This window comes from Aquila chrysaetos, chromosome 18, assembly GCF_900496995.4.
Source record: "Aquila chrysaetos chrysaetos chromosome 18, bAquChr1.4, whole genome shotgun sequence".
Lineage (NCBI taxonomy): Eukaryota > Metazoa > Chordata > Aves > Accipitriformes > Accipitridae > Aquila > Aquila chrysaetos.
In genome coordinates this window covers 26,913,306-26,938,834 of record NC_044021.1, presented here as the reverse complement: position 1 = coordinate 26,938,834, position 25,529 = coordinate 26,913,306, and the positions used below count along the sequence as shown (strand labels likewise).

At 40.9% G+C, this 25,529-nt stretch overlaps 1 protein-coding gene across 8 annotated transcripts in view; it reads right to left on the bottom strand.

The window, feature by feature from the left end:
* Positions 1-25,529, bottom strand: part of TNS3 (tensin 3) — a 298,348-nt gene that overhangs the window by 176,466 nt on the left and 96,353 nt on the right. For 5 of the 8 annotated variants that reach the window (XM_030041615.2, XM_030041616.2, XM_030041617.2 and 2 more), the window contains exons 2-3: positions 16,478-16,522; positions 2,004-2,115 (exon numbers count right to left, since the gene is read on the bottom strand). In XM_030041615.2, coding sequence (XP_029897475.1) covers positions 2,004-2,115; positions 16,478-16,522 — 157 coding nt within the window. Of the gene's footprint in view, positions 1-2,003; positions 2,116-16,477; positions 16,523-16,776; positions 16,816-25,529 lie in introns of those variants that run through there. The other 3 variants (XM_041118287.1, XM_030041618.2, XM_030041619.2) reach the window with 2 other exon arrangements.

The window sequence follows — 25,529 nt, the reverse complement described above, 5'->3', positions numbered from 1 at the left end:
AATACAAATGGGTTCTTATTAAATTGGAAATACTTGGAGTCGTCACTTCAGTCTGTGCAACTCCTGGTGCTCCCATCTCACAGGTAAGTATCAAGCAACTAACAATCAAAATGTACCAGCACCAAGGAAGGATGGTGGGTCTGCCTGGTGCTCACATCAACAGAAGGGGCTGCGTGATACTATCAAGTGGCTCTTTCTGAAAATCGCACCCAGAAACCTAGAGAAAATTACCCCAGACAGACTTAGATATGGACATGGATGTATCATAGCCATGAACGTATTGGTTTGGGGAGTGTGTTGGAGAGATCCCAGTAGGACTGCTTGTAGTATTTTAGTTTCTCAGGTTTTTTGGTTTTCCTGAAAGCTTTTTTCCTTGATGGTTTGAATACATGTGAATTTTGCTTTCTTCCTGATATTTTGAACCAAGTATAAATGCTAGCCAAAGAGGTGTTAAATTACATTGGCATGTACTGTTAGTTTCTGTATTTGAACCAAAGCTATTACACATGGGGCAAAAAGAAAACTTGCTCAGACTCATCCTAACCTCTGACCTGTTTAAAAGACATACGGTAAAGCTCTTAACACCTTTGGTAGGTAAGCACACTGACACAGCTTTTGCGAATTTGCGACTTCCAGCTCTGGGCTGTGAGAACTCAAATCCAGAGCAAACCGGCAAACATTTTTTTCTATTCCCACCTCCAAGGCCTTTCCCCTCAAAGTAGTGATTCTCTCCTGCTACAGCGCTTTTTACACTGAACCTGATCAAGAGGGTCTTCAGGCAGTTCCTTCACTAAGCAGGCTTCCTTCCAACAACTCTATTTCTGCTAAGTCAAAAACAACTAAATCCTAACAACTTTGGAACCAACCTCCAGAAGGACAGACAGAAGAAATATGTTAAAGAAATACATACAGAATTACCAGTCCTATGATGATAACTGTAATGCTGAACAAGCGAGGTATTTTACATTTAGCTGCTCATCTGCAAAGTCTGCACCTTAGCTTAGGAAATGGCCACACTCCTTCCAGATCCAAATCTCTCACCTCCCTCTCAAACCCTCAGAGGGATCCTAAGATGCCTGAAGAATATGGGGGGGGGCAGGGAAGAAGGAGATCCATCTAGAACTGGGAAGTGGTACGAACACCTCTAAGTGAAAACAGCAACTACGCTTCAGATGAAGAAACAATAGCATTCTCTTACTAGGAGGGAAACCACGCATGCGGGAAGCATAGAGACTGTTTTATTAACATGGAGTAACAGGAGTTGAACATTAACCAGGCTAAACCAGTACAAGGGATCAAAACCCCTAACCCTCAACAACTTGCAGAAAAGGACCTATTGAGCTTTCCCAAGATTTAATTCCGCCACAGGTATCCCACGGAGAAGAGGCGAGTACGCTCAACTCTACACAGCAAGGGAGAAGAGTGAGGGAAAACAGCAGTAAGGAGCAGGCAGCAATGCCAGAGGCAGCTGAGTCTCTGTACACCCGGGAGCACGATCTCGCTATTGTTTCTGTGAGTGATTAGACTGAAGGACTAAAGATTAGACAGAGCATAATGCAGCTGGAAAAGTAAATAAATAGATGGCTGCTCTTGTGAGTTTTTGCAAATTAATGCAGAGAAAACCTTCATGCCTCAGTGAATGAGGCTCACACACTTCCTCATTTGGAGACTGAATTCCAGAGGCATCTGTCACCCACTGTGCACACATCACTCACATGCTCCTGAGAGAGCCTCCACAGGCATTGCTTTATTCTGGAACCTGCCTGAATAGCACAACAATAAAAACACATCATTATACAAGCCCAATTACCTACTACTGCACCCCACTCCCCAACAAAAGCAGGGAACATTATTGTACAAAGGAAGGAAATAAACCAAGGTAACATTTATACTTAGTCCAGGGGGAATGCCAGAAACACGGATTCCTAGAAACTTTAACATTAATATAAAATTGATTTCCTTTACACAGCAAGAAAGTAAACAACACATTATATGTTACTCACCTCTGCAGGAAATGCCTTGGCTATCAATTACTTCTTTGCAGATTCCACAAATTCTGGATTTCTTAAAAGACTTGTTTTTGAAGGTGTGAGACCTTGAAGCTGTTTCTTGAGGCTGAAAGCAAGGAGAATAACATCAGACCTTCTCTCAGCTTTTGAGTCATATTTTTAAGTGAAATATAGATAATTTTAAATGAAATATAACAGTAGTGTGTCAGTAGTATAATAGCAGTATGTCAAAGCACTGGCTCTCTCTCTCTCATCCTCACTCTTACTAAATAACACAAACTTTCCACTCTCAGGTATGGCATGTGAGAGAGTGTGAGGAACCTCTCGCAATGTCTGTGTCCTGATATGCAAGACATTTTAAATCATAACTTCAGATTTCACTCTATGACTTACTTTTTAAGAGGAAATACAGAATAATCTCTATGAGATGAACCAACAACCTTCTGACCTAAGGTCTTATCTACATAAAAACTTGCATTGGTTCAGCTTAAACTGGTTAAAAGTAACGTTAAGTAATGCCCTATCACAATAGCCAATTTAAGTCATCTGGTGCAGAAGACAGCTTGGGCTTTTCATTCAATAAATGAAAAGCATCCAAGCAAGCTGACTTTGGCACAGATTGCTAACTTTAAAATCACTTTTGCTTCTTTCCTGCATAAGAAAAGTGCACTAGTTTAAAGTAACATATTTCCACAGCATGTCACAGTAACTGAAATATCATGTTAAAAATGTAACGCAATAACAAAATTTCTAATCGGGGACAGAACTGCACAAGTCAATACCGTATATGCAATGGATATTATATGGCTTCTATAACTTAGGAAACATTCAGGTAACACAACAGAGGAGGCTACCAAAAGCCTGTGAGAGAGTCAGTACCTCCTCTGGAAGGGTGTAACAACCTTCACTTCCATTAGCAGACTTTTTGGAAATATTGGTTACCTATTCGAAAACAAAAGCACATTTCGCCAGACCATGAAACTCCCCAAAGAATTCTTCACATTCCTCATTTCACATTTGCACCTTACTGTCCTTAAAGTCAGTGCTGCAAACGGGGAGCAACTTGAGCTTAACACGCTGAGCAACTCAACGTGTGGCTCTAGGCAAAACGTTTACTGTCTCCAAAAACGTCTACAACACAGCTGCTCCGCAGGCACAGGAACAGCCATAAAAATCAATGTCGCCTTCCAAGTACTGCCTCCACATCGGCCTACCCGAAATGCCAGAGGAGCCCCGAGGAACGCAAATGGCGGCGACTGACCACCCTGAGCAGGCCTGGGTGCTCAGAGGCCACGCTCACTGGTGGGAACGTGCAGTCAGCCTGATCTTGAGAACAGCTTCGGGAAACATCGTTGGCCTTACCCACATTGTAAAGCCATGATAATTAACATACTTCCATAAACACCACAGTAGAAATTACTTAGGCTGAAGGAATAAAACTCAGGCTGGACTCTCAGGAAAATCTTTCCGCCAGTGAAGCGTATTAATCAGCAGAAATTAGCGAGAGAAATAGTAGAATGGCCCACGTCCTCAAAAGGCTGAAGCAGGGGATGAAACATCCGGGAAATAAATTTGAGTTGTAATTACAATGCTTCATTAGTGTGGTGGGTTGACCTTGGCTGGATGCCAGGTGCCCACCAAAGCCATTCTATCACTTCCCCCTCAGCTGGACAGGGGAGAGAAAATATAATAAAAGGCTCGTGGGTCAAGATAAGGACAGGGAAAGATCACTCACCAATTACTGTCATGGCAAAACAGATTCGACTTCGGTAAAATTAACTCAATTTATTGCCAATCAAACCAGAGTAGGGTAATGAGAAATAAAACCAAATCTTAAAACACCTTCCCTCCACCCCTCCCTTCTTCCCAGGCACAGCTTCACTCCCAGATGCTCTACGTACCCCCCCAGCAGTGCAGGGGGACGGGGAATGGGGGTTACAGTCAGTTCATCACACATTGCCTCTGCCGCTTCATCCTCCTCAGGGGGAGGACTCCTCACACTCTTTTCCCCTGCTCCAGCATGGGGTCCCTCCCACGGGAGACAGTCCTCCACAAAATTCTCCAACATGGGTCCATCCCATGGGCTGCAGTCCTTCACGAACTGCTCCAGCATGGGTCCCTTCCACGGGCTGCAGTCCTTCAGGCACAGACTGCTCCAGCGTGGGTCCCCCGCGGGGTCACAAGTCCTGCCAGAAAACCTGCTCCAGCGTGGGCTCCTCTCTCCACAGATCCGCAGGTCCTGCCAGGAGCCTGCTCCAGCGCGGGCTTCCCACAGGGTCCCAGCCTCCTTCGGGCACCCACCTGCTCCGGCGTGGGGTCCTCCCCGGGCTGCAGGTGGAGATCTGCTCCACCATGGTCTTCCCCACGGGCTGCAGGGGAATCTGCTCCAGCACCTGGAGCATCTCCTCCCCCTCTTTCTGCACTGACCTGGGGGTCTGCAGGGTTGGTTCTCCTACATGTTCTCACTTCTCTCTCTGGCTGCAGTTTCTGTGCCCGCTGCAACTTTTTTCCCTTCTTAAATATGTTCTCGCAGAGGCGCTACCACTATCACTGATGGGCTCAGCCTTGGCCAGCGGCGGGTCTGTCTCAGAGCCGGCTGGTATTGGCTCTCTCTCGAACACAGGGGAAGCTTCCAGCAGCTTCTCACAGAAGCCACCCCTGTAACCCCCCGGCTACCAAAACCTTGCCACGCAAACCCAATACAATTAGACACTTCAATCACTCACTGTAGAAGCCCATCACAAATTCCCCTGTATCCCCCACTGCTGACATCTGCAACCTATTTTCAGGTTAAAAATAGAAAGACGTTGTCAGAATTATGACTCGTATTAAAAGTAAACCATAAAGAAAAAGAACAGCTAAACTCCAGTGTTATGTAGGAACATACTTGATGGCAAACAGATCAAATTTATTATTTTCGAAACATCTCTGTCATGATTGGGTTTTTGTGTTTGAAAATATGGGAGATGTTTTTGAAGAAACAGAGGTCTAGGAGGAAAAAAAATGTCACTGCATCCAGGTAACTTCACTAATCTGATGTGAGGAGGTTCTGTGCCATAATGGGTTCAGGCATCATGCCCAAAGAGCTGAGAGTCCTTCATCTCCACTGCCTCTTTTATGTAAAAAAATAATCAATGCCATCATCTCCACTGGTTGCTGCAGCTGCTCTGCTTTTTAGATATATAGACAATAAAAAGAGAATTCTCATTTTAGATTTTATCCACTCTTCTTCCCTGCAGATTTCTGCTTCTGGCTAAAGTTCTGTCTGTGAGACTCTGAAAAGGACAGTTTTGCAGAGCTTGCAGTTTTGAAGAAATTCACAGATAAATTTCACAGAAAGTTTATTCTGTATCTAGGCCCACTTCTCCTTATTTCCTACCTCCCAAACACTTCTTCACAAGCTTTGATGCTTGCACTTTTCCAAAGCAAGACAATTGTCACGAGAACTCACTGTTTAGATACTAGAGTTTAGTGTAAGTAGGGCTTGACATTAATTGATCAGCTAGTCAATCTGTCCATGTCATTTGTAATATAAACATCCAAAGTCATTTTCCTCTGCGGAATTTTGGAAATATTCTGCAATGCAGCCTTGGCATCTGAATTAAAAATATGCATTTTTTATTCCCTGTTGTTCACTTCAAGTACATTCCACTACTGGAATTGGGCTCTCCAAGCAATTCAGTTAAACAGTTAATTTAGGAGATTCAGTACTCACAGCTGTTTATACAAGAACTCTGCATAATCTACTGTGAAACCTAGAGGAGCCTAGACCAAGGTTTCTTTGTTGTCACCTAGTACAGCTTTTGTGGTTCTCCACCAAGGAAGATGCCAAGGAAAAAGAACGAAAGGAGAAAGAAAAAAAAAAAAAATAGCAAGCAGCCCGGGGGGGGGGAGCAGGGGCAGAAGGAAGGCAACCCTGGCAGGCAGTAAGCAATGCTACTTTCATGAGGCTCAAGACTGGAATCTAAACTGCATGTAATTGTTAGGAGCAAAAACTGGAAGAAAACAGTGCAGAACCACAGGTTACAGACTGAGTTTTTGCCCGAGGAAGAGGCAGTAATTATGTCTGGTCTCAACTGGTAGCATTATGAAACTCTCTTTTGTTTACCACACAAGGAAATATTTTTGGTCATGCTCTGCTCTCTGTGGCACACAGAAATCTAATGAAGCTGAAAGTTTATCCCAGACTTGCATCAATTTAACACAGCAGACTGTGTAAAGATTTACATCTTTAGCTGGGCATCCTCAGCTATGATGAATTTCAAATACTCCTCATCACTGAGTATTTTCATTATGTAGCAACATGCTGATCATCATCAGATAAAAAATTCACAGCAACTGTGTCAAAGACTTTTGAGACACATAACATTGAGAAGAGAAAGGCAGTTTACACCACAAAAAAAAAAAAAAAAAAAAAAAAAATGCTCTCCAGGTCTCAATTAAGCCAATACAGACTAAAGCACTCAAGATACACAACTTGGTTTTTGGCAATTCTGATACAGCAATTCCTCATTGGCAGAGACTTAACACTGGTTCATTATACCTATGGAAAAGGCATTCACAGTGTTATTCCCAAATACCATACTACATCATAACAGTTAATTATTCAATGAAGAACAGAACAAAGCAATGTTTATTTCAACTTCATGTTTCCAACATGTAAACTGCAATTGTTTATGTAAACTGCAATGGTTCATTCTTTAAAAAGATAGTCACAGGGCTTAGATCTTTTATCAAAGAACCAAGCAAATATTGTAAAATTAAACCCGTTTAAATAATCTTCAAGTAAAGTGTATAACTATATTCACATATGTGCTCAATAATAAAAAAAAAAAGAATAATCAAACTTAGCTGATCACTTATTACTTCTACAGAATCAGTTCCCTCCAAAGTCAGAGGCAGTGACTAAATTATACTTATGAGGAAATAAAAGTCTCAACAATTAAGACTTTTTAAATTAAATCATTAATTCCAGATGTTACTCTAGGTGGAGGAAAAAAAAAAGGCCAAAAACTGCTTGTATATTATTTCTCTATCTCCAAAACTTGTAACAATCCATGTCATGTATTCCAGCTAAGAGAAAATTATAAACATACATGCAAAGCCCCATAAACTTTCCCTATATCAGACTCTACTCCTGCTGAATTTTACATGGCCCATAAAAACCCTCTTAGTACAGCAGCAAATTCATATAAAGCAAAGATACGTTTTGTTCACTTCCTGTCCATGCTTATGCAAGTATGATCCCTTTTCCCTATCCGCTCTCTAAATAACTTACCAACCAATACTGCAATTTCCAGGGACTCTGTGCATTCTTCTGCTCTCCAAGGTAGCTTTAAATCCACTGGCTGATATAATGCTTTTGACTATTATTTTAAATACATGGAGGGAGGGGGTAGCAGTGTATTAGCAGAATGGGTATTTCACCACCTTTTATGCGCTAGGGAAATGCCCATTGAGGATGTCCAAAAGAAAGTTCAAATAAGGGATGACTGAAAGTAGTCTCCATGAAAAGGCTGAGCCCCAGTTAAAAAACCTTTGCAAAACTAAGCCATGTATCTATTGCTGTAAGATTGCTCCAAAAATAAACCACATTACTAAGGAAAAAACAGCACAGCTAGCTGAGGGGAATGCCAGACAACTCACCCCGTTTCAGCCCTTTCTGTTAAGGTTACTTGTCATTACTTCTGTCACCTCCCTACTTCCTCTCCTCCCATCTCTTGCACGAGGTCTGCACACCAAAAGTCCCATGATATCTGCACAGTTACTTAGAGCTCCCATGGAGAAATCAAAGAATAAAATCCCATCAGGTTACCTGCAGTTCCCCGTAACTAGTATTCCTGAAGCAAATACTGATGAGACAGGACTGCCCACAGTATTATTGACAACACAAAATAGTTTAGAGCTTTTCTCTTCCCTCCCTGTAGTAAACAGCATTGTTAACTTTCCTACTCCTGTACCAGTGTTCCACGTTTGCTGCAGGTTTCACTTCCAGAAAAATATTTAAGAGTGCCTACCATGCACACAGGCCAAGTAATAGGATTTTACCCATCTACCCTCTAAAATGGCTTTTAGAACAACAGGGCTGACCACAACTTTTTGGTAACTATAAAAAGTGATTATATCAAAAGCCTCGCTCACGCAAGGACAAGATGAATGTACAATGAGAAATTTTCCAGAAATAGCAAACACCATACACAAGAGATTCTCTGCAGCTCTTCCATATGAGAATAATTTCTTGGAAAACATACTATTGCTTTAAAAGTAACACAGTATTTTAGCCAAATGACATTAACTGAACACACCACACACATTTAAGTACATACACAACTACCACCAGTGAATATATAAATTTTGCAGAGCCCATGCCGCATGACAAGAACATGGGACGGTGGCAAAAAGTGAAAACCACCGAAGTATTTTTTACACAGACAGAAATAAGACATTTCTGGCTGTTTCACTCACATTCAGAGATTATTTCTGCAGCGACAGACATAGCACACACATAAATATGTATTTATGCACACAATAAAATGTACACAAAAAGCTAGTTATACTACTATGGCTACCATTTACTACTACCAAACAACTTCACAGGGAGTGCAAAGACAAGAGAATGTTTGTGAAACACCCCATTTACTCCCCATTCATTTGAGGCATTTCACAGGCAGACAGGCAAGCAGCCCAAGCTAGAGAAGAGAGATCTGACTTAGGATCCTGCAGCCTGAGCTGGCAATATCCCTCCCAGTGGAGTCTGCTCCTGACTTGTGACTCAAGTGAGGGCACATGGAGATGTTGGTGAGGAAAAAAACGTCCAATTGAACCAGCTGAGTAAAGTTCATGTCGAGATGAAAAAGAACCCTATGATTTGGTAGTACAGAATTGCCTTACTGTATGAGCATAAGGGGCCAAAGAATAACAGAAAATGACAGAAAAAGAGTACTTTTTTCCCCTTTATTGAAAATATTTGGTGGTATAATTTTAAGCAGCAGCAGCCTTTGTCGTTCTCAGACAAAAGAAATCAGGGGTCTTCACTGTTTTAATTAAAAACTGCCTAGGTACCAGGGTTTCAAAGCTATATGCTTTTCCAAAACAAAACTGAAAATGAAGTTTCTGTCTAAATGACCATACTGGACTTACATAGATTTAAAGAGGTCAGAGATGGGCAAAGCACCTACATTCAAAATTTACTCAGTGCATCAACAGCCAGCTGCAGAAAATATGGATCAAAACATAAGGTATGCCTTACTGGGTCAGCACACCATCCATCTCACCCACCCAAGCATTTCATCGCCGTGTCAAAAAGAGACACAATTCAAACAGAGCAAGACAGCCCTGCCCCTTCTGTGTCCTGCTCCCTCCATGCTCCTGCTGTACCAGGGATGTTGGAAGGTCCATCCCTGACCCGTCCTCTTAGTATCTGCTAATGGACCTGTTTTCCACTAATTTTGTCAAATTCTGCTTTGAACATGCTGGTATTGTCTGCCCCACGACCTTCTGCGGCAGCAAGTTCCAGAAGGTCATACAGCAAGTTCCAGAAGGTCATACTCCCCCTTGCTTAAAGTACCTTCATTTGTTCATTTTAAAGTGAATGCCCACCAGTTCTGCCCACTTGTTCTGACACCCTGCATAACTAGTTCTGCCTAGTTCAACCTACCCACCATCTTTATGGTTTTGTAAAACCCTATCATATTTCCCCTAAACTCTCCATTTTCCAAAATGAAGAGTCCCAGTCTTTTCAGTCTCTTCCCAAAAAGCAGCTGTTCCATCCCCTTAACCATTTCAGTCATCCCTTTCTGCACATGCTCTCCTTCTACCACATGCTTTTATACCTGCTGGGACCTGATACATAAAGTTTCAAAGTTTCAAGTTAGCAGTTGAAAAGAAAAGGATAAATTGGCTCCACAGCCCATTCAACTCACACAGCCTAGCACTTGGGTCTCTAGATCTAGATTTCCAGGTATAGCTGCTTCTAATTCCAGCTGCCAGAAAAAACACATTGGTCACGAGCCGAAAGGAAAATTGTACTGGCTCTCGCACACAAAGCTTTTCGTCTTAGCTGCCTCAGTTACAGCTCTGAACTAGTAAGTTAAAAGCCAGGCAGACACAAGGCAGCGCAAGATGCGATAGAGAAGCAGCAGCAGCACAAACCTAGTCTGCCACAGGGTGCTGGAACGGGGGCTGCAGCTTCAGTCACCCTACCAAGTGACCCGCCTGGAGGTAGCCACGACTGAACATAACAGCAAGTTCATCCCTCTCTAAGAGGGATGAACCAGACCTGTGCCTCATGTACGATTCTTTCATGCCACTTAATTTACATTTGTCATTTGTAGTCAGTTCACCTTGGAGGAGGTCCTTCATCTAGATCTTCAATTGCACATGCTCTTCTCAAAGCTCTAAATTCTTGAGACAAAGTGGTATCAGCTTTCTTTGAAAGATGGTTTCCACAGGATGCAGGGGTAATGTAAGAGAGTAAAGTGTTTGGAAAAGACTGATCATCAGATAAATCTCTCTCCCCACTTTAAAGATTGTGGTTGGCCACCTAATACTTTAAACAACATACAGGAACTTTTTCGTATTTGCTGTTTTCCCAGACAGTTTCAAGTCCTTCCTCTTATGATCTGGCTGAGATTTCAGTCCAGAAAACAACAGATCCAGGTCTGCCTAGAGGTGGGTGACACCCGCTGAAGAAAAACGGCACCTAAGGGGGTCTGAGTGCATGCCCATTAGCAGCCCCAACATTCCTTCCAGCAGGATGCCGGCAGAGCAGCACACCGGCCGGAAAAAGGCAAGAAGGCTGCCTTTCTCTGGCCAAATCCTCACTGCTCTCCTTCATCCAAATGTCCCTAGGCATCAATCGCCTGTAGAGAGCAGTGGTTCATCCCCTCTCCTCCCAGCAGGAACAAACCAGGGGGGCCTGTGGTCACTCCTCACTCGTAATGTAAAATAGCAGCAGCTCTCACATTTTTCAATTTCATCAGCTCTTTGCATTTTTGTTTCACCACCTTCACTTCTCCACTGCACATGAATCTGTATTGGTGGAAAAGCAATTAGGAGACAGATGGAAAGTCCATTAAGACAATCGTTACTCCAGACACTGGAAAACTTGTCTTTTTCATCCTCATCTCATTGGCAAACCGACACTTTGTTCTGTGTGGGAAAATACTGTACAAAGGAAACGTCTGAAAGCAGCAAAGGACTATGTGCATCATGAAAGCTCAGTGTTTGTCAATGGCTTTTTTCTTTTTTTGTTAAATGAACTGGCCTTGACATCTCTGAGGCTACAACACTGCTTTTATTACATGAAGACTGGAACTCCCACATATTCAGAACTAGACATCTGAAGACTAGATTTCACATCTTTAAATAATAGGGGGGAAAAGCCTATTTCTGAATATACCTGGTTTATCTTCAGTTCACAGAAAAAAATGTTGAAGGGCATAACAAAAGTAAAAATTCAGAGACATCAGGTGTCTACCCTTGACACGCTGACAGTTAATTTTTTTTTTTTTTAAATGATCTTCACCTAGAATCTCTAATCAAATCTCCTTCCACTGCAGATGAATTCTTGCAGGTACACAAAAATGATGTACATGCAAAGTACATGCTTCTATGTATATTTCCTCCCTCTGTCCTGACAGTCCCCAAGGAACCTGTTTACAAAAGCAGCAAATAGACAAAGGACTGCAGCAATGCACAAACTAACCCTCCTATGACATGATGCAGTTAGTTACAAGGACAAACACCAGAGAGCTACCAAGAGCTATGTCTCATAGTAAACAATTTCTGGTGCGATAAGAGCAAACCAGATATTAAAAAAAAAAACCAAACAAAACAAAAACAACAACAAAAAACCCCACACAACACCAAAAACAACCAGGCAAGTTACCAAAATCTGCAAAGCAAGTGGAGAAAGGGAGAGCAGAAGCAAAAGAAGAGGTCAGACCCAGGCTAGAGCAAGGACAGACAGCAGCAGCTGTGTGCCAGAACACTGCCCAGGAAAAACAGCTGAGAGGGATGAAGATTCATGTCAGTAAATCAGTCACTGAGAAATGGAAGAAATATTATTAATACTAATACTACTAATGCAGTGAATAATTTTAGCAATTTCATATAGGCTAATTTTGCTACACAGCTTGAGCTTTGCTTCTTACCCTCACAATCCTACTTGAGACAGGTGTGCTACGCTAATACATACTCAATTTGGCACTTTAAGTTCATGCAGGTACTCTGTTGTCAGCACAGCTACCTTTCAGACATATCTTTTGTTTCCCCCCTATCCTCCAGAGAAAGTCAGCATCCAGGCTAGAAATACACACGGGTAAGCAAGCTGATAGTTGCACACTTCATATACACATGCATTTAGCAGGTGCTGTCCTAAGGAAACATGCACGCTGGAAGTACATATATCAGGGAGGTATCAGTCATCAGTCAGGATCTGCCTTCTGTAACATCACTACATTACATCTTCAAGAAATAGAAAATAACATGCTTTCCAAGTCTGCACAAAAATGTCATTAAAGGTGATTCAGTAGGATGGAAAAATGGCAACTTCAGTTCAGTTTCGTCCTCTCCCCACACACTACTTTATTTCAACCCAGGCTATCAGTGTGGCTGTTGGGACCTACTGACACAGACAGTATTAATGACTCCGTGAAGTCTACCTGGCCATTATACTTTGAAAGGCTAGAGTTACACTAAGCAGGGAACGTAGTGCAGACCAGCATCTGTGGCCAGAACACCTTCACTCAACACCCATGCACCCCACCCCAAAGTATGTACTTCCATTTATTTCCCTAGCCAGAAGCAATAGTATTCCAAATGCTCCTGGGGGGTGGGTGTGTGTGTGTGTGGGGGGGGGGGGGGGGTGTAACCTGCGGATCCAAAATTTTTGGCATACAGAATTTTCTATTCAGTAATTTAAGGAGTGGGGGAGAACCCAATGTGGAACATAAAAATCTTCATTGTGCATTTTTGGGTGGAACTTCCTTCCTTTCATAACATCTAGTTTCACTTTTTTGTTGCTATTTTACTGAAACTTTGCCTTTTTTTTTTCCATCAAGTTATAATCAACCATTTTCAGGAAACAGAACCAAAACTAGTATTACACAGACTTCTACAAAAAATTCTTATAGGATAATGTGAGCGCCACTCCAAAAATCAGAAATGTTTACTCAACAATCCTGCTCCAGGATGTAATTTCATTACTTTCATCGGACAGCAGACAACTTGTGGTTAGCCATTTATTTTGTATTTTTCCTGATGTTCCTGTGTGGTCTTGTCAGATGAATCTATGGGAACACAAGCTGATGAAAAACACTCTACTTGCAACTGTAGATTTTGCATACCTTCTATTTATTTTCCTCTGCTATTACCAGATTAGTTGTATGGACCACTCTGAACACATCTCTCAAAGCGTTTATCATGTGATAACAGTATACCAAATCAGAAAGTCTCAATCATATTCCCATATTGCTACTAGCCACAGGTGATATTGTACGGAGTCTGCACTCACCTAAGCCCTAACAGGCAAATCAGAGGAAACTTTGAGAGAGCAAAGGCTAGTACTAGGTAGGTTTGTATTTTTACTGAAGAACATGAACAACACAGAAAAAGAAAAAAAAAAAAAACAACACCCAAGCAACAGTGTCAAAACTTCCTGGTTAAACCTATCATTCATACTACACCACTTTCATGAAGCACAACTATTTAAAAAATGCTACGGAGGAATCAAGGTTAGCCTGATGAAAACAGATACATCGATCACTGTGGCAAACAGCAAAATAAGGCTCCTCTTCTGATTCTCACACCGCTTCCAGCTCTAACCATCCTTCCCACTCCGGTACCTGAAGCAGTACTATGGAAAACAGGCTGTTCAGGCTCTGGCAGACACGTCTAGCACAAGATGCAGCCACGCTTTGCCATACAGAAAGAGAAAGCACTCGCTCTGTCAGATTCAAGCTTTGCCTTTGAGAGGAACTCACAGTAAATGTATTAAATTATATCATGTTCAGTTCACATATGCATTCTGATGTTTGGCCTGCAGCTCTGAGAATAAGAAAAATTCAACAGCAAAGCATACCATGTTACAGTAAAAGAATGCATCTATAGCAAGCTCATCATCATAATTACACCTACTTCTGCTGAACTGCAGATTTTTATACCTAAAAAAATTTGAATTGTTACCCTTACCTCCACCTTATTATTGTAACCATTTTCAAAGTCACTTCAATCCCAGCCTGGAGATAGGATAACACCCTTGCCTGCCTGTCCGGACAGTCTCCACCTTTCCCATTAGCTATTCCCATTCACACGTTAACCTCTAGTAGGAACACAAGAAAATAGCCATCTTGACAAATGACTTCAATTCCGGTCACTGACTAGTGCAGGCTGCTAGTAACTGGGAGCCCTATGTGCTCCCACCCAGCCAGGAAAAGATTTGTTGCTACTGGCCTGAGGCTTGGAACTTCAATTCCTCTCCTCTGCCATGTGAATGAACCAGGATAATGTAAAATGGCTTAAGCACAAGGATCACATTCAGCTACAAGATCTAAAGCTCTTGTGGAAATCAAACACAATAGACATTTATAAAGTTATTATACAGTGCCTGCTCTGTAGCTGATTAACTTGCTCACTCACCCAAGGACAAATAGTTAAACTATTATGTTGAGAAAAACAATTACATAAAATGCAACTGTTACTTAACTGACCTGCTCCTTCCTCGTAGCTCAAAATAACTATTAACTTCCAATTTCCAAATAACTATCCTAGTTATTTCCCTGGCACTAAAATCAGGGTCTCTTATCACAGTGAATAAAGAAAAACTCACTAAAACGTATGTTGAACTTGACTTTCATGATCCTTTTTAAAGGCCCCAAGAATCCACCTGAAACCCTAAATTCTTCCTTCTAATGACCAGGAAGCTCCACAAACCCTTACTCTTCTTATCAAATACTCTCCCATTGCATCAGTATCACCTCATCGGGGTTCTTTGGTTTCCATTCTCTTGTCTGTTGCACCAAGGGTACCTTCATATTAGCACAATGGAAAAGTCACCTGTTCTCTCCCCCTTCTCTCAGAACAATGACAATTTCCTTTAAAGCATTTGTAATTTTCACTCTGTTGTAGCTCAGATTTATTTTCTTGCACTTTTAGAGAATTTAATTCATTATCACAAGTTACTGCTCCCTCTGCCCCGCAGAAAAAAAAAAAACACACACAAAAAAAAAAACCCCAGCATTCCTAGCACAGATTCTTCAAATAAAGCAAATTTCTAGATCACAGCAATTTACAAGAGTAACAGTCCCATGGTACAATTGCCAAAACCTGAAATAATTTCATGGGACAACAAAATACAAGTGAGACTAGAGAACACTCATTTCAAAGGCTTTTCCTGGTTCTGACATCCAATTGTTCCAGTATGTTCTTCATTATTACAGAGCGCATCATGTAGTATATCAGTATTGCTACTGAAATCGAATAGAACTTCTGAAGTATCTTCACTGCTTGGACATGTTTGTTTGCAGATCTGTTGACAAGGCAGATCTGCAAGTTTGTATTTTTATAAATGTTGTGAAGAGAAGACACAAATACTGTTTTTTCAAGACTTGACATGTATCTCTGAATGTCTATTAATGAAGAAGAGGTAATCTTTCAAAAGAAAGCTACCAAGTCTCAGTCTAGCCAAAAGTATTAGTCAGCAGGTACGCATCAGTCAACAGATTTCACTCAAAATGACACAACAGTCAGAAGTTTTACTCTTTCAGGATCTTTGATCTGGCAAAGTAGGCTTCTTCACAAGCAGCAAGCCATTTGACAAAACCAAGCAACTAAGTGCAATCAGCAATACCGCAGCATTGGGCAAATACAACCTGCAAGTGTACAGTTAGCTATTCAAGATTTGTATGTGGCTTTTTAGTATTATGTGACTTTCCTGATATAACGCAGTTCAGGGCAGCAAAACCTGTTAAATTTTCAGTCTTTGTTGTTCAACCTGACACTATATATCACTGTAGCCCTTTCTCTCTCCTTTACAGCAAATGTACAATTCTCAAACGAGAACCCACTTTTCCACAAACACATAAAGCCTTATTGACCAAACCACAGTCAGAACATACACTGTTCTCCCAAGCAAGAGCATATACAAGAGAAAGGGAACAAGTGAAACAGAGAACAACTGCCTCTTGCTAGCGTTCTTTCAGCAAAAATTTATAATCCCTTAATTTTGCCATTCAAACAAACCTGATGCCTCCAGCCATGAAGAGCCTAGAGCCTGTTTGCTTGTTTTATTTGTTAATTTTCATTACACACAAGGCTTTAAGGCAATAAAATTGTTTATAGGCTGCAACCCTCAGTAGCAGAGAAACCACAAGGAATTCACAGATGTGATTACCTTCTTCCAAGTTAAAAGCACTACTTCAGAAACATCAGCATATAAAACGGGTTGAATCGCTGAGGAATGAACATACCTTGGTTTGTCCACCAGCCAAATCTCCAGACGAACTGTTGTCAGCCTGGTTTAAACAAAGGGTTGCTTTAATTAGTGAAATATTACTAACTGACAGGGCAAATTCCAAAAATACTTCACTACAATTAGAAACCTTTCCCCCCCCCCCATTAAAACAATTTTTAAATAGCATTTAACCCCTACATGGCCACATGGGTGTGCTCTAGGTATACCCATTTCTCCTCTGTACATCAAACAACAGTTAAGTAAGCAATATAAATGTTTCCCAAAGCATCTGAAAAAGCTTCCCAATATTATTACCAGAGGATCAAGGCAACTTTTCATTTCAGTCCTGTTTCAAATCCCACTGGGACTGAAATTCTTCCAGTCTCGTTCTGCACTGAGTTTAACTGGGGGGGGGGGGATGCATAGAGGAAAGCAAAATGCTAAATGACTGTTCAAACCAGTTTTCAGTTCAGATTAAGTTCAATTCACAGCTCATTACTAAATTGACTGTAGTTGTCACCTTCCCCTAGCCGCAATTAATTTTCCATCTTTTCACTTTATAGAAACTGTTCAGTTATTCTTTCACCACCTTGAGCAAGCTAACAGGCCATGGTCACCACGCGCCCATGAGACTCCAACCTGTCCCCCCAACAACCACCAGCGTGTTGTGTTTATGCACGATAGCAACTTGAGCTGCAGAAATCAAAATTTACTGCTGACAGAACAGGTAGTAAGACATCAATACCAGTGCAGATCTTTCTGAACAAAGAAATATCGTTTTGCAAGCAAATAAAGGGTGGAGCTTAGTAGTTTTTTCTTAGAACAAGTGATAAAATCCTTTAAAGTTAAGCCAAACCAAACCCTGGGATTTAGTAACCTGAACTACTGTACTCTACACACTCAAGCACAACAAATTCAATCTTTTCCATGCAAAACATGCACATATACACAAGATATTAATTGTATAATACCTGTATAACAACATAGAGATGCCCTTTTTGTTCTTGCTGCTTGCATATGCTGCATGTACAGACAGATGCCTTCAGACTAAATTAAATGTCTTGTCATAATGACATTTTGCAGAAAATTTAAGATCTTTCTGTTACTCTGCCTCTGTGTTTAACTGTCTGTCTGTGACTGAATGTGGTCACAGGAATGTCCTCCATGAAAAGGAGAGGACAGCTTATAGACTTCTCAGTTTATGTGAGGTATTCCCCAAACGTAAGGCTCCCTGAACCGAGATTAAGATTTGATTCATGCAACTCAGTGTTCCAGTGACCCCAGTCCCAGGCGGGAAAGGTGATCCTGCAAGGTCATCTAAGTGAAAATTTCTAGCAGAATCAGACCACCTGGAATTTAGGCTTACACTTACAGTTGTCCAACTCATGCCATTATTTATAGCAGCCATAATTTCCAAGCATTACAGCCAACAGGAGCTTGTGTAGCTTATAACCTACAACAGTCCTTACTCACATCATGACCTATGCTACGACTTCCTCTTCACTGTTGACTGATCTATCTAAATCTAGAAGCAAATAATTCCAGAGACGGCAACATGCAGTTATCCTCCAAGGACCTCCACAGATCCTCATATCGAAAGTCCTGATATCTAACAAAGTTCTCAAAAAACTCATTTTTGCAGCTATTACACAGTTAGTTTTCTTTCACTCACTCAACTTGCTTTAGTCATGAACAAAAGCTGATGAGACATTTATTAAGAAAGCAATTCAATCATTAGGAACTACTTAATGCTCCTGTAAAATGGTGGGATTTGTCGATCTTTTTTTTTTTTTTCTTTTTTTAAACAGTACCGTATCACCTATGGAAGTCAAGTGCAAGACCTCTCAGACATAAAAAAAACCCCCACGTTTTACTTGGTTTACTCAAATTTAACCTCAAATGCACAAACTCCTGCTAGCACAGGCCTAGCCACCAGCGGGTGACAAAAAGTCACCTTGAGTTCAGGGGGATTAAATTGCCCCCAGAGGTTCTTTTAAAAAGGCCTCTGTGACATGGGTGAGAAGAGTCCTTGTACTCCTTCCTCAGGACCCCAAAGCAGCCAGAGTGAGCCACCAACTACAAAAGCAGAGAGACAAGGGAATAGTGTTGCATCTAATCAAAACTGAGGACAGACTTCAATTATTCATCCTGGAATGTGGCCAGACCCCTTAGTCAATCACATTTATGAACAAAATTTGGAGAGACCTTAAATAATCAGCGAGAGAACTGCACCACTCCAAGACGAAACAAGCCCCTAAAATCTCTAAATGTAAGATGTAGAAACAACACAGGGAAAAATTCCACTAAACAATACTATAAGCTAATGCCAGGAATCTGGCTGTTATGTGCTGCTATTTTCTATCTTGAACAAGAAATGAAATCTTCACTTGTGTCATGATATACCCTCACAGAGACAAAAAGTTCCAAACGACACATGTGCACACACAAACCTTTCCAAGGCATCTTCTGGGGTGGGGGAAGAGTTAGGAGATCAAATCTCTCTGTAACCTGACCAGTGCTATCTTACCTGCAGGATAAGCACCCAGGCAGAATTCTGAGAAAATCCAGTGTGAAGAAAATCCTGATACCTTTGGAAAATCTTGACTTAAAAGAGCAACTTGAGAGGAGGCAGGATAATACGAGTTCAACAGAACACAAGTTTAACCATCTTTCATAAGTTTGGTTGAAAAACAGAGCATAATACTTGATATCACCAAACCCTTGTCTACTTTCAAGTCACTTAAATACATACAATCATTCCTACTTGTATTTAAGGTATCTGAAGTTGAAATAAACAAGAAAACCTGATGATGCTCATGACAGTGTTTAACTATTGCAGATTATCAATGAAGAAAACTTTCCTAAACTCATTGAGGTTCCTACACAGTATCTATGTCCTACAGGCAACTACAGCATTACACACTGAGGCAGAGGGGAGGCTGAGAGCGCTACTGAGCAATTTTACTTCCCTCATCCTGCAGAATACATGGTGTTCTGGATGCAAACACAGATAGATTAGTGGCCATTTCTTCAAGAATCATAGCTTAAATAATGAGTTGTGTAGCCCTGCTTCCCATCTACGTTTTTCTTGCATTCCCTCTATCTAGTCTGGAACTCCAGCTCAGCAGACAGAGAAATGTCTTCCTGCAGGCAAGAATGAACAATCTCTCCCCAATTACAGAGCCATGTGTGGGCTATGAGCAATTTTCCAAACATAAAAGGAAGGAGGGAATTTGCTATCCATATATTAACAAGCTAAAACAAGCCAACCTGCAGATGGAAAGGATCAAAGTGTCTGTTTGAGTCACCTCAAAATTAATCCCCTCCAGGAATGTTCACCACCTCCCCCCCACCCCCCAACACACACACACACACACACACACACACTCTCTACGTCCCCCCAGTCTCTCCCAGAGCAAAAAGTCAAGCTCAAAGAATGCATCTAGTTCTTTCAGATTAATATGATACTCCCCAGAATACACACACCCTCCTTTTCTCTTTTAAAGACTATGGTCTTCCCCCTCCATCCCCAGACATGCACACACAGATAGCTGAGACAATTTTATCCCCATTGTCTATCAAACATGATACTATGCTTCAACAAAAAAAATTCACTGCAGGTTCAGGTTAGAAATGGTACCTGCATCACACCAAGATATGACTGTCCCTTCCAAATGCTAAAACAGCAAAAGTAATATTTATCATCCAGACCCTTTGAAGCAAATTTGCTTTATAAACAGGAAAAAGTGAATGTGAGAAGCTAAAGATATTAGGAAAAGCAAATATATGCATTATGACAGGTAGTTCTTCTAGTATTTCCAGGATATTATTCACATTTGAGCTGCCACTGCTCAAATGTATTTTACACAGTACCTTAGTTAGATGTCAAAATGGCATCTGTGATGTCAAACTCTTATAAATCTTTCTTTTAGGGAAGCTGAAAACTACCATGATTTGGAAAGGGCCTGAAGAGATTCTTTTTCTGCTAAACTATGGACAAAAAAAAGCTACATTCGTCCCCCAAAAAGCCTAAAGAAGTTCAGTCTTAGCATAAACGGCCCAGTTTCATTCCGACAGAAGTGTCAAAATTCCCATTTTTCGCAAGAAGTGTTAGAAACAGGAAACCTAGTAGCTGATGGGGTTGGTAAGAGCTACAAGAGTAACATTAATACAGCTGATTCTCACCACATCCGAACACTGGCCAGGTTAAGGAGGCAATGACACTGGGAGTTTACAAGCAAATCTATCCTGCTATCACCCACATAACATCCATCAGCTCCACTATACTGAAGAGTATATAATTTGGGAAATTGTCACGTACAGAACGACATGGCTCACTGACAAGCAGCATCAGTTGCTCCAACACCACATGAAACAACACGAGTTGTGCCAGGCAGCGTTAGTAGGAAGGAAGCGATGGACTGGGAACAGGGGCTTTACTTTCAAATTCCACCTGCTAAATCCATCCCCGGGCTTTGAAGTTCTCTCACTTCATTACTGCTCACAAGTCTGCCACTGCCTCCTTTGCAGAGAGACTATACACAAAATTAGATAAAAGGGAGCTAACACACAAACCATTTCAGCTACCATCCCACCATTTCGATCTTGGAAATGCCAAAAATGGAGATACCAGTATTTTTAAGACTGGGATGATGTGCAGCTAAGTAACTTTGAGAAGGCATGTAAACTGTCCAGATACCACAGTAACATATAATGTAACAGGTGGGAAGGAAGGTTAATATATTTGTGCATGAACATACTTGATATGTCAGCAGTAATCCAGTTTCACTACACTCACAAAAGAAAGCTAGCAATAAAGGAGGAGGTACTCAGAGGACTGGTTTCTAAAATCATATCACATTTTTGGAAGCACTGCTGTGTATATGAGCACCAGAATTAATAGAAGAAAAGGTTTGGTTTTTTCTTCAGTGAGCTAGTATATTTCTCTTTCCCCTTTAGAAAGATTCAGTCATTTGGATAGGAAACAAATTTATATACAACTATTCACAATTAATCATAATCTTGTTGCTACAACATAGGTAACTAATAGAATACAGCAAACCTTAAAAAAATTATTCAACTACAAATAACGAAGAGAAATACAAAAGGCATCTTGAAGTGCTTCACCACCTGGTATAGACCTTATAGCCAAATAATATATTACTCTTCAGAGTATCTTGCTGAAGTCTGTATGTGTAAAGTTCACCTGTCATTGCTCCACACTGCCCCAATTTATTCATTACAAATACCTCACCCTAAAAACTAAATCTTGATTCCTAGGAAGAGACAAATAACTAAAAGAGCCAAAACAGAATCACAAAATGGTCCTGCTACTCCTGAAGTACAGAACAGTCTGGGTTAAACAAAACATAACTCAGGTCTGCCAATTCTTAATTTCTGTCAACACAAAGGCAAAACAGCATATGTAGACTCTCTGGCCCCAAAGCAATCTCAACTGTTGCATTTCCCAGGAACTCTATATTCAAAGACCCGTGCAGGTTGAAAATATCACCCCAGAAATGCTCTTTCCTTTCTTCTCTAGGCCTTTTCATACCACTTTTAAGCAGGAGTATTTTCATTTTATCTCTGCTTTCCCACTGACCACCTCTCTCTTGAATACTTTTTCTCTTGCTGAATGCTGCTCAGCAATAATTACAATACCTAGGAAATTGTCTGTGCCTCTAGGCAACGTGCCTGAATCTGTGAAATCCTCAGTTTGTATTCCTGTAACCTCAGTCAGTTGAATTCATGCTTTTCCATATCATTAGATATCTTAACTAATGGATCCATCTACACCTGAAATAATTCATTATATGAGCCACATCACATTGAAGTTGCACTCAATCTTCACGTGAGCGTAACACTTTTCTTTCAGAAAGTGCAGGAGAACTTCAGTTCTGAATACGGCAAGTCAGAATTACTTGAATCGAAACTCCTGAATCTATTAGCGTATACAGCAAATTTCATGGCCATGGTAAACAAGTGATGCTGGTGCTCAATTTACTGTCATTAAGAAATAAATGGAGCAAGTTCACCACTCTTCAGAGAGCTGTCAAAAGATAGCTAATGACTCAGAAAACTTTGATTTGCTCTGTACACATGCTTCATTTCCCTTACCACTTCAAGTACAACGAAGTGAAAAATTTTGCCTGCTTCAACACTCCTAATCTATTTTGAAATGTTTTTCCTCTCTCAGCTCTACAGGTCTTCAGAGCACTTATTCATTAGGGAACAACTACAAATAACTGTAGCAGCACCTACATGGGTAAACCAAAGCAAGTAAACTGAACAACCCAAAAATGTTAATACAGGCAATGCTCCCCCTACAAGCAAACTGTGAAAGAAGCATCCATTTCCTTGAAAGACTTGAAGCAGAAATTGTTCCAGGATGCCCAAGAAAGGAATGACATTCACAATACTCAGAATGGAAGCTGAAAGCAGAGGAACACAACTCAAAGCTCATCAAAGTGCCATCATCAGCAAAGAGAAACCGCATTTTCCCGCTGGCAAGGGTCTGATTCTCAAGAATGACACGGCCCTCCAGCTCTCAGCTCTTCCTAAACTCCAAGCTTAAGAGGAACCATGAGAGCTTTCTGCCCGTTAGGAGCTTGCCCACACCTATGGGCAGACCTGCCCAGTCTCCCCAGCAGCACACTCCGGGCAGAGCCCTTCCCTTCCTCCTCTCCCGCAGCAGCAGCGCCCGCAGCCCCGCTCTGCGCGGGATCCGCAGCTCCGCCTGCTTAAGCAACACCAGGCAGCACCGTGCAGGTGGCACCCGAGAACCCGAAGTTGCTCTGCAAGACATAGGAACGATCATCACTTCCAGAAAGACAGAAAATGGATCCCAGTGAGGCTGAGTGTCAAACTCTCTCACGGTGTATCATCTTACATTTCAAGCTATGTTACCGATTACAATATCGGCGTGAGTCAGTGACACGGAGAACGTGTAACAGTAAAATCTGTTTTGCTTGAATTTCAGCCCTGTGCTCCAAGCATTAGTCACCATGTTGTTAAAAAAAAAAAAATAAAACAGATTTAAAAAAAAAAAAAATCTATTAAAAGGAAGAAGAGCCATGAAACGTAAGTAATACCAGCTCAGTCTAACCATGTTTTCTATTAAGCAGAATGATTATGTTTTCATAAAATCTCACACCTGCAGAGAAAACAGTTTCACTTAAAAGCACACAGATAAGGCACTAACCAGCTCAATTCAGTGTTTATATGAAGAGTTAATTCATTAAGCTAGGGAGGACAAGGTGCTTTCCCCTTCTCAAATGAACACAAGCCATTTAAAAACAATTCTCAGTGATGCTTCTGATTATTTATCAGTTCCTTCTGGCAACATGTTTCTTTAACCACACTATCACTGACTATTTTGATACTATTATCTTAAACTAGACTATGAGTCAACATTTCAGTCCTGGTTTTCCCCAGAAGCACTGTTCTGTACTTGCAGATTCCAGATGTCACAGCTGTACACAGCCACTCTTTCCCAATTAGATCCCAAATTTTCTTTCTTGGGGAGCAGCACACTCTCTCCTGCAGGCCATAATCAGAGCTGGGGTGCCACATGACCTAGTCTCTATGTTTCAGGAAAGGTCAACTTGTTGACAAGCTTTTTGCCCCTAACGTACAAAAAGAACAGCTATTATCTCTTCAGAACAGAGTGAGCATCTGCATTCCAAAATAAAACTGAGAGTAACAGCATGCACACACAGAGGAAACAGTCAAAGTGTTTCAGTGACATAAAAATAAAAAGTTAAAAAGGCGTTTTTAAAAATTACTGTTTTCTTCAAAGTACCTTTGCACAGCAGAGGAAGCAGGTATTTGACAAAAGAATACTCAGAGCAAAAGCCAAAAGATTTTGGCATGCTACTCTTGTGCTTCCTGGGGGATGGAGTTCTAACTGGCTTCTGGCGTAATTCATCTAGAGATTAGTTTCTTTGGAGAGAACTACAAATCCCACGATGCATTTCATCAACTGTAACGATAAAACCATTGTGCTTCAGGAAAGCCACTACCTGGAGAAAAGTCCAGTGCTTACCAAGGGGTGTGGGAGGCAGTATCACAAAGGAAGCACCACAGATGTAAAAGCAAAATATTAGATTGAAAACACAAAATTTTTAAGCTTCAAAAGGCAAGAACTCTATGGAAGGATATTAAGTTTCCAGCAAGAATTAAGCCTCTTTCTTCCCCTGCCTCATAATTACACATCTTGAAACACATATGTAATTTAACATAGACAAATCTTAACATAAGATTCAAGCTTACACACTTAAGTATGCTTTTGTACAGCAGACAAAGGAGTGGCAGGATAGCTCCAAAATATTTTAAGTAATGACGGTATACAAGACTGAAAGAAATAAGACAAGTAGAGGAATATTGGCACCCATAAAAATACTGCAGAACATGAAAAGCTCTCCACATAATGCAGAACAGCTGGATTCAAGCTGCAGCAAGGCCACTGCTGAGTATCTGCTGAAAGGGAACACCTGCAAGGTTACAAAAAGCACAAAATATGGAGCTCTTTTTTGAAAACGACTACAGAATTATTGTCAGTCACTTCTTTCCAGAGTCATAACTTATAAAGAAAGTATATGAGACCTACCAATATTTACTTGTCATATTTTGCTTACAGATTGAAGATGCACTTCTAAAACAGGTATATCGCTGATATTTGAAAAATACAATTTTGCTTTCAACAAACCATAATCAACAAGCAAGAGCAGCCAAGATAGAATAGCAGTTTTTAGATATTTATAACCTTACAGCTAAAAAAAAAAAAAAAAAAAAAAAAAATCCAGTATTTGGACAAGACAGGAGAAAGCAGAGAGGAATTTTAAGAAACAGACTAATAACAAATCTCAGTGTTTTGACTGAAATCTACTAATCTAAAAATTTATTACTTAAAATCTAGTCTACTACCAAAAACGTACATCCTCCCCCAGAGTTTGATCTTAAACACCCTAATCTATTGAAACAGCCACCGGAAAAGCCAGGTGTCCCAGAAGCTGCAGTAATAGGTCATAAACTGTACCTGACTTTCCATCTTTCAAATCAAATCTGGC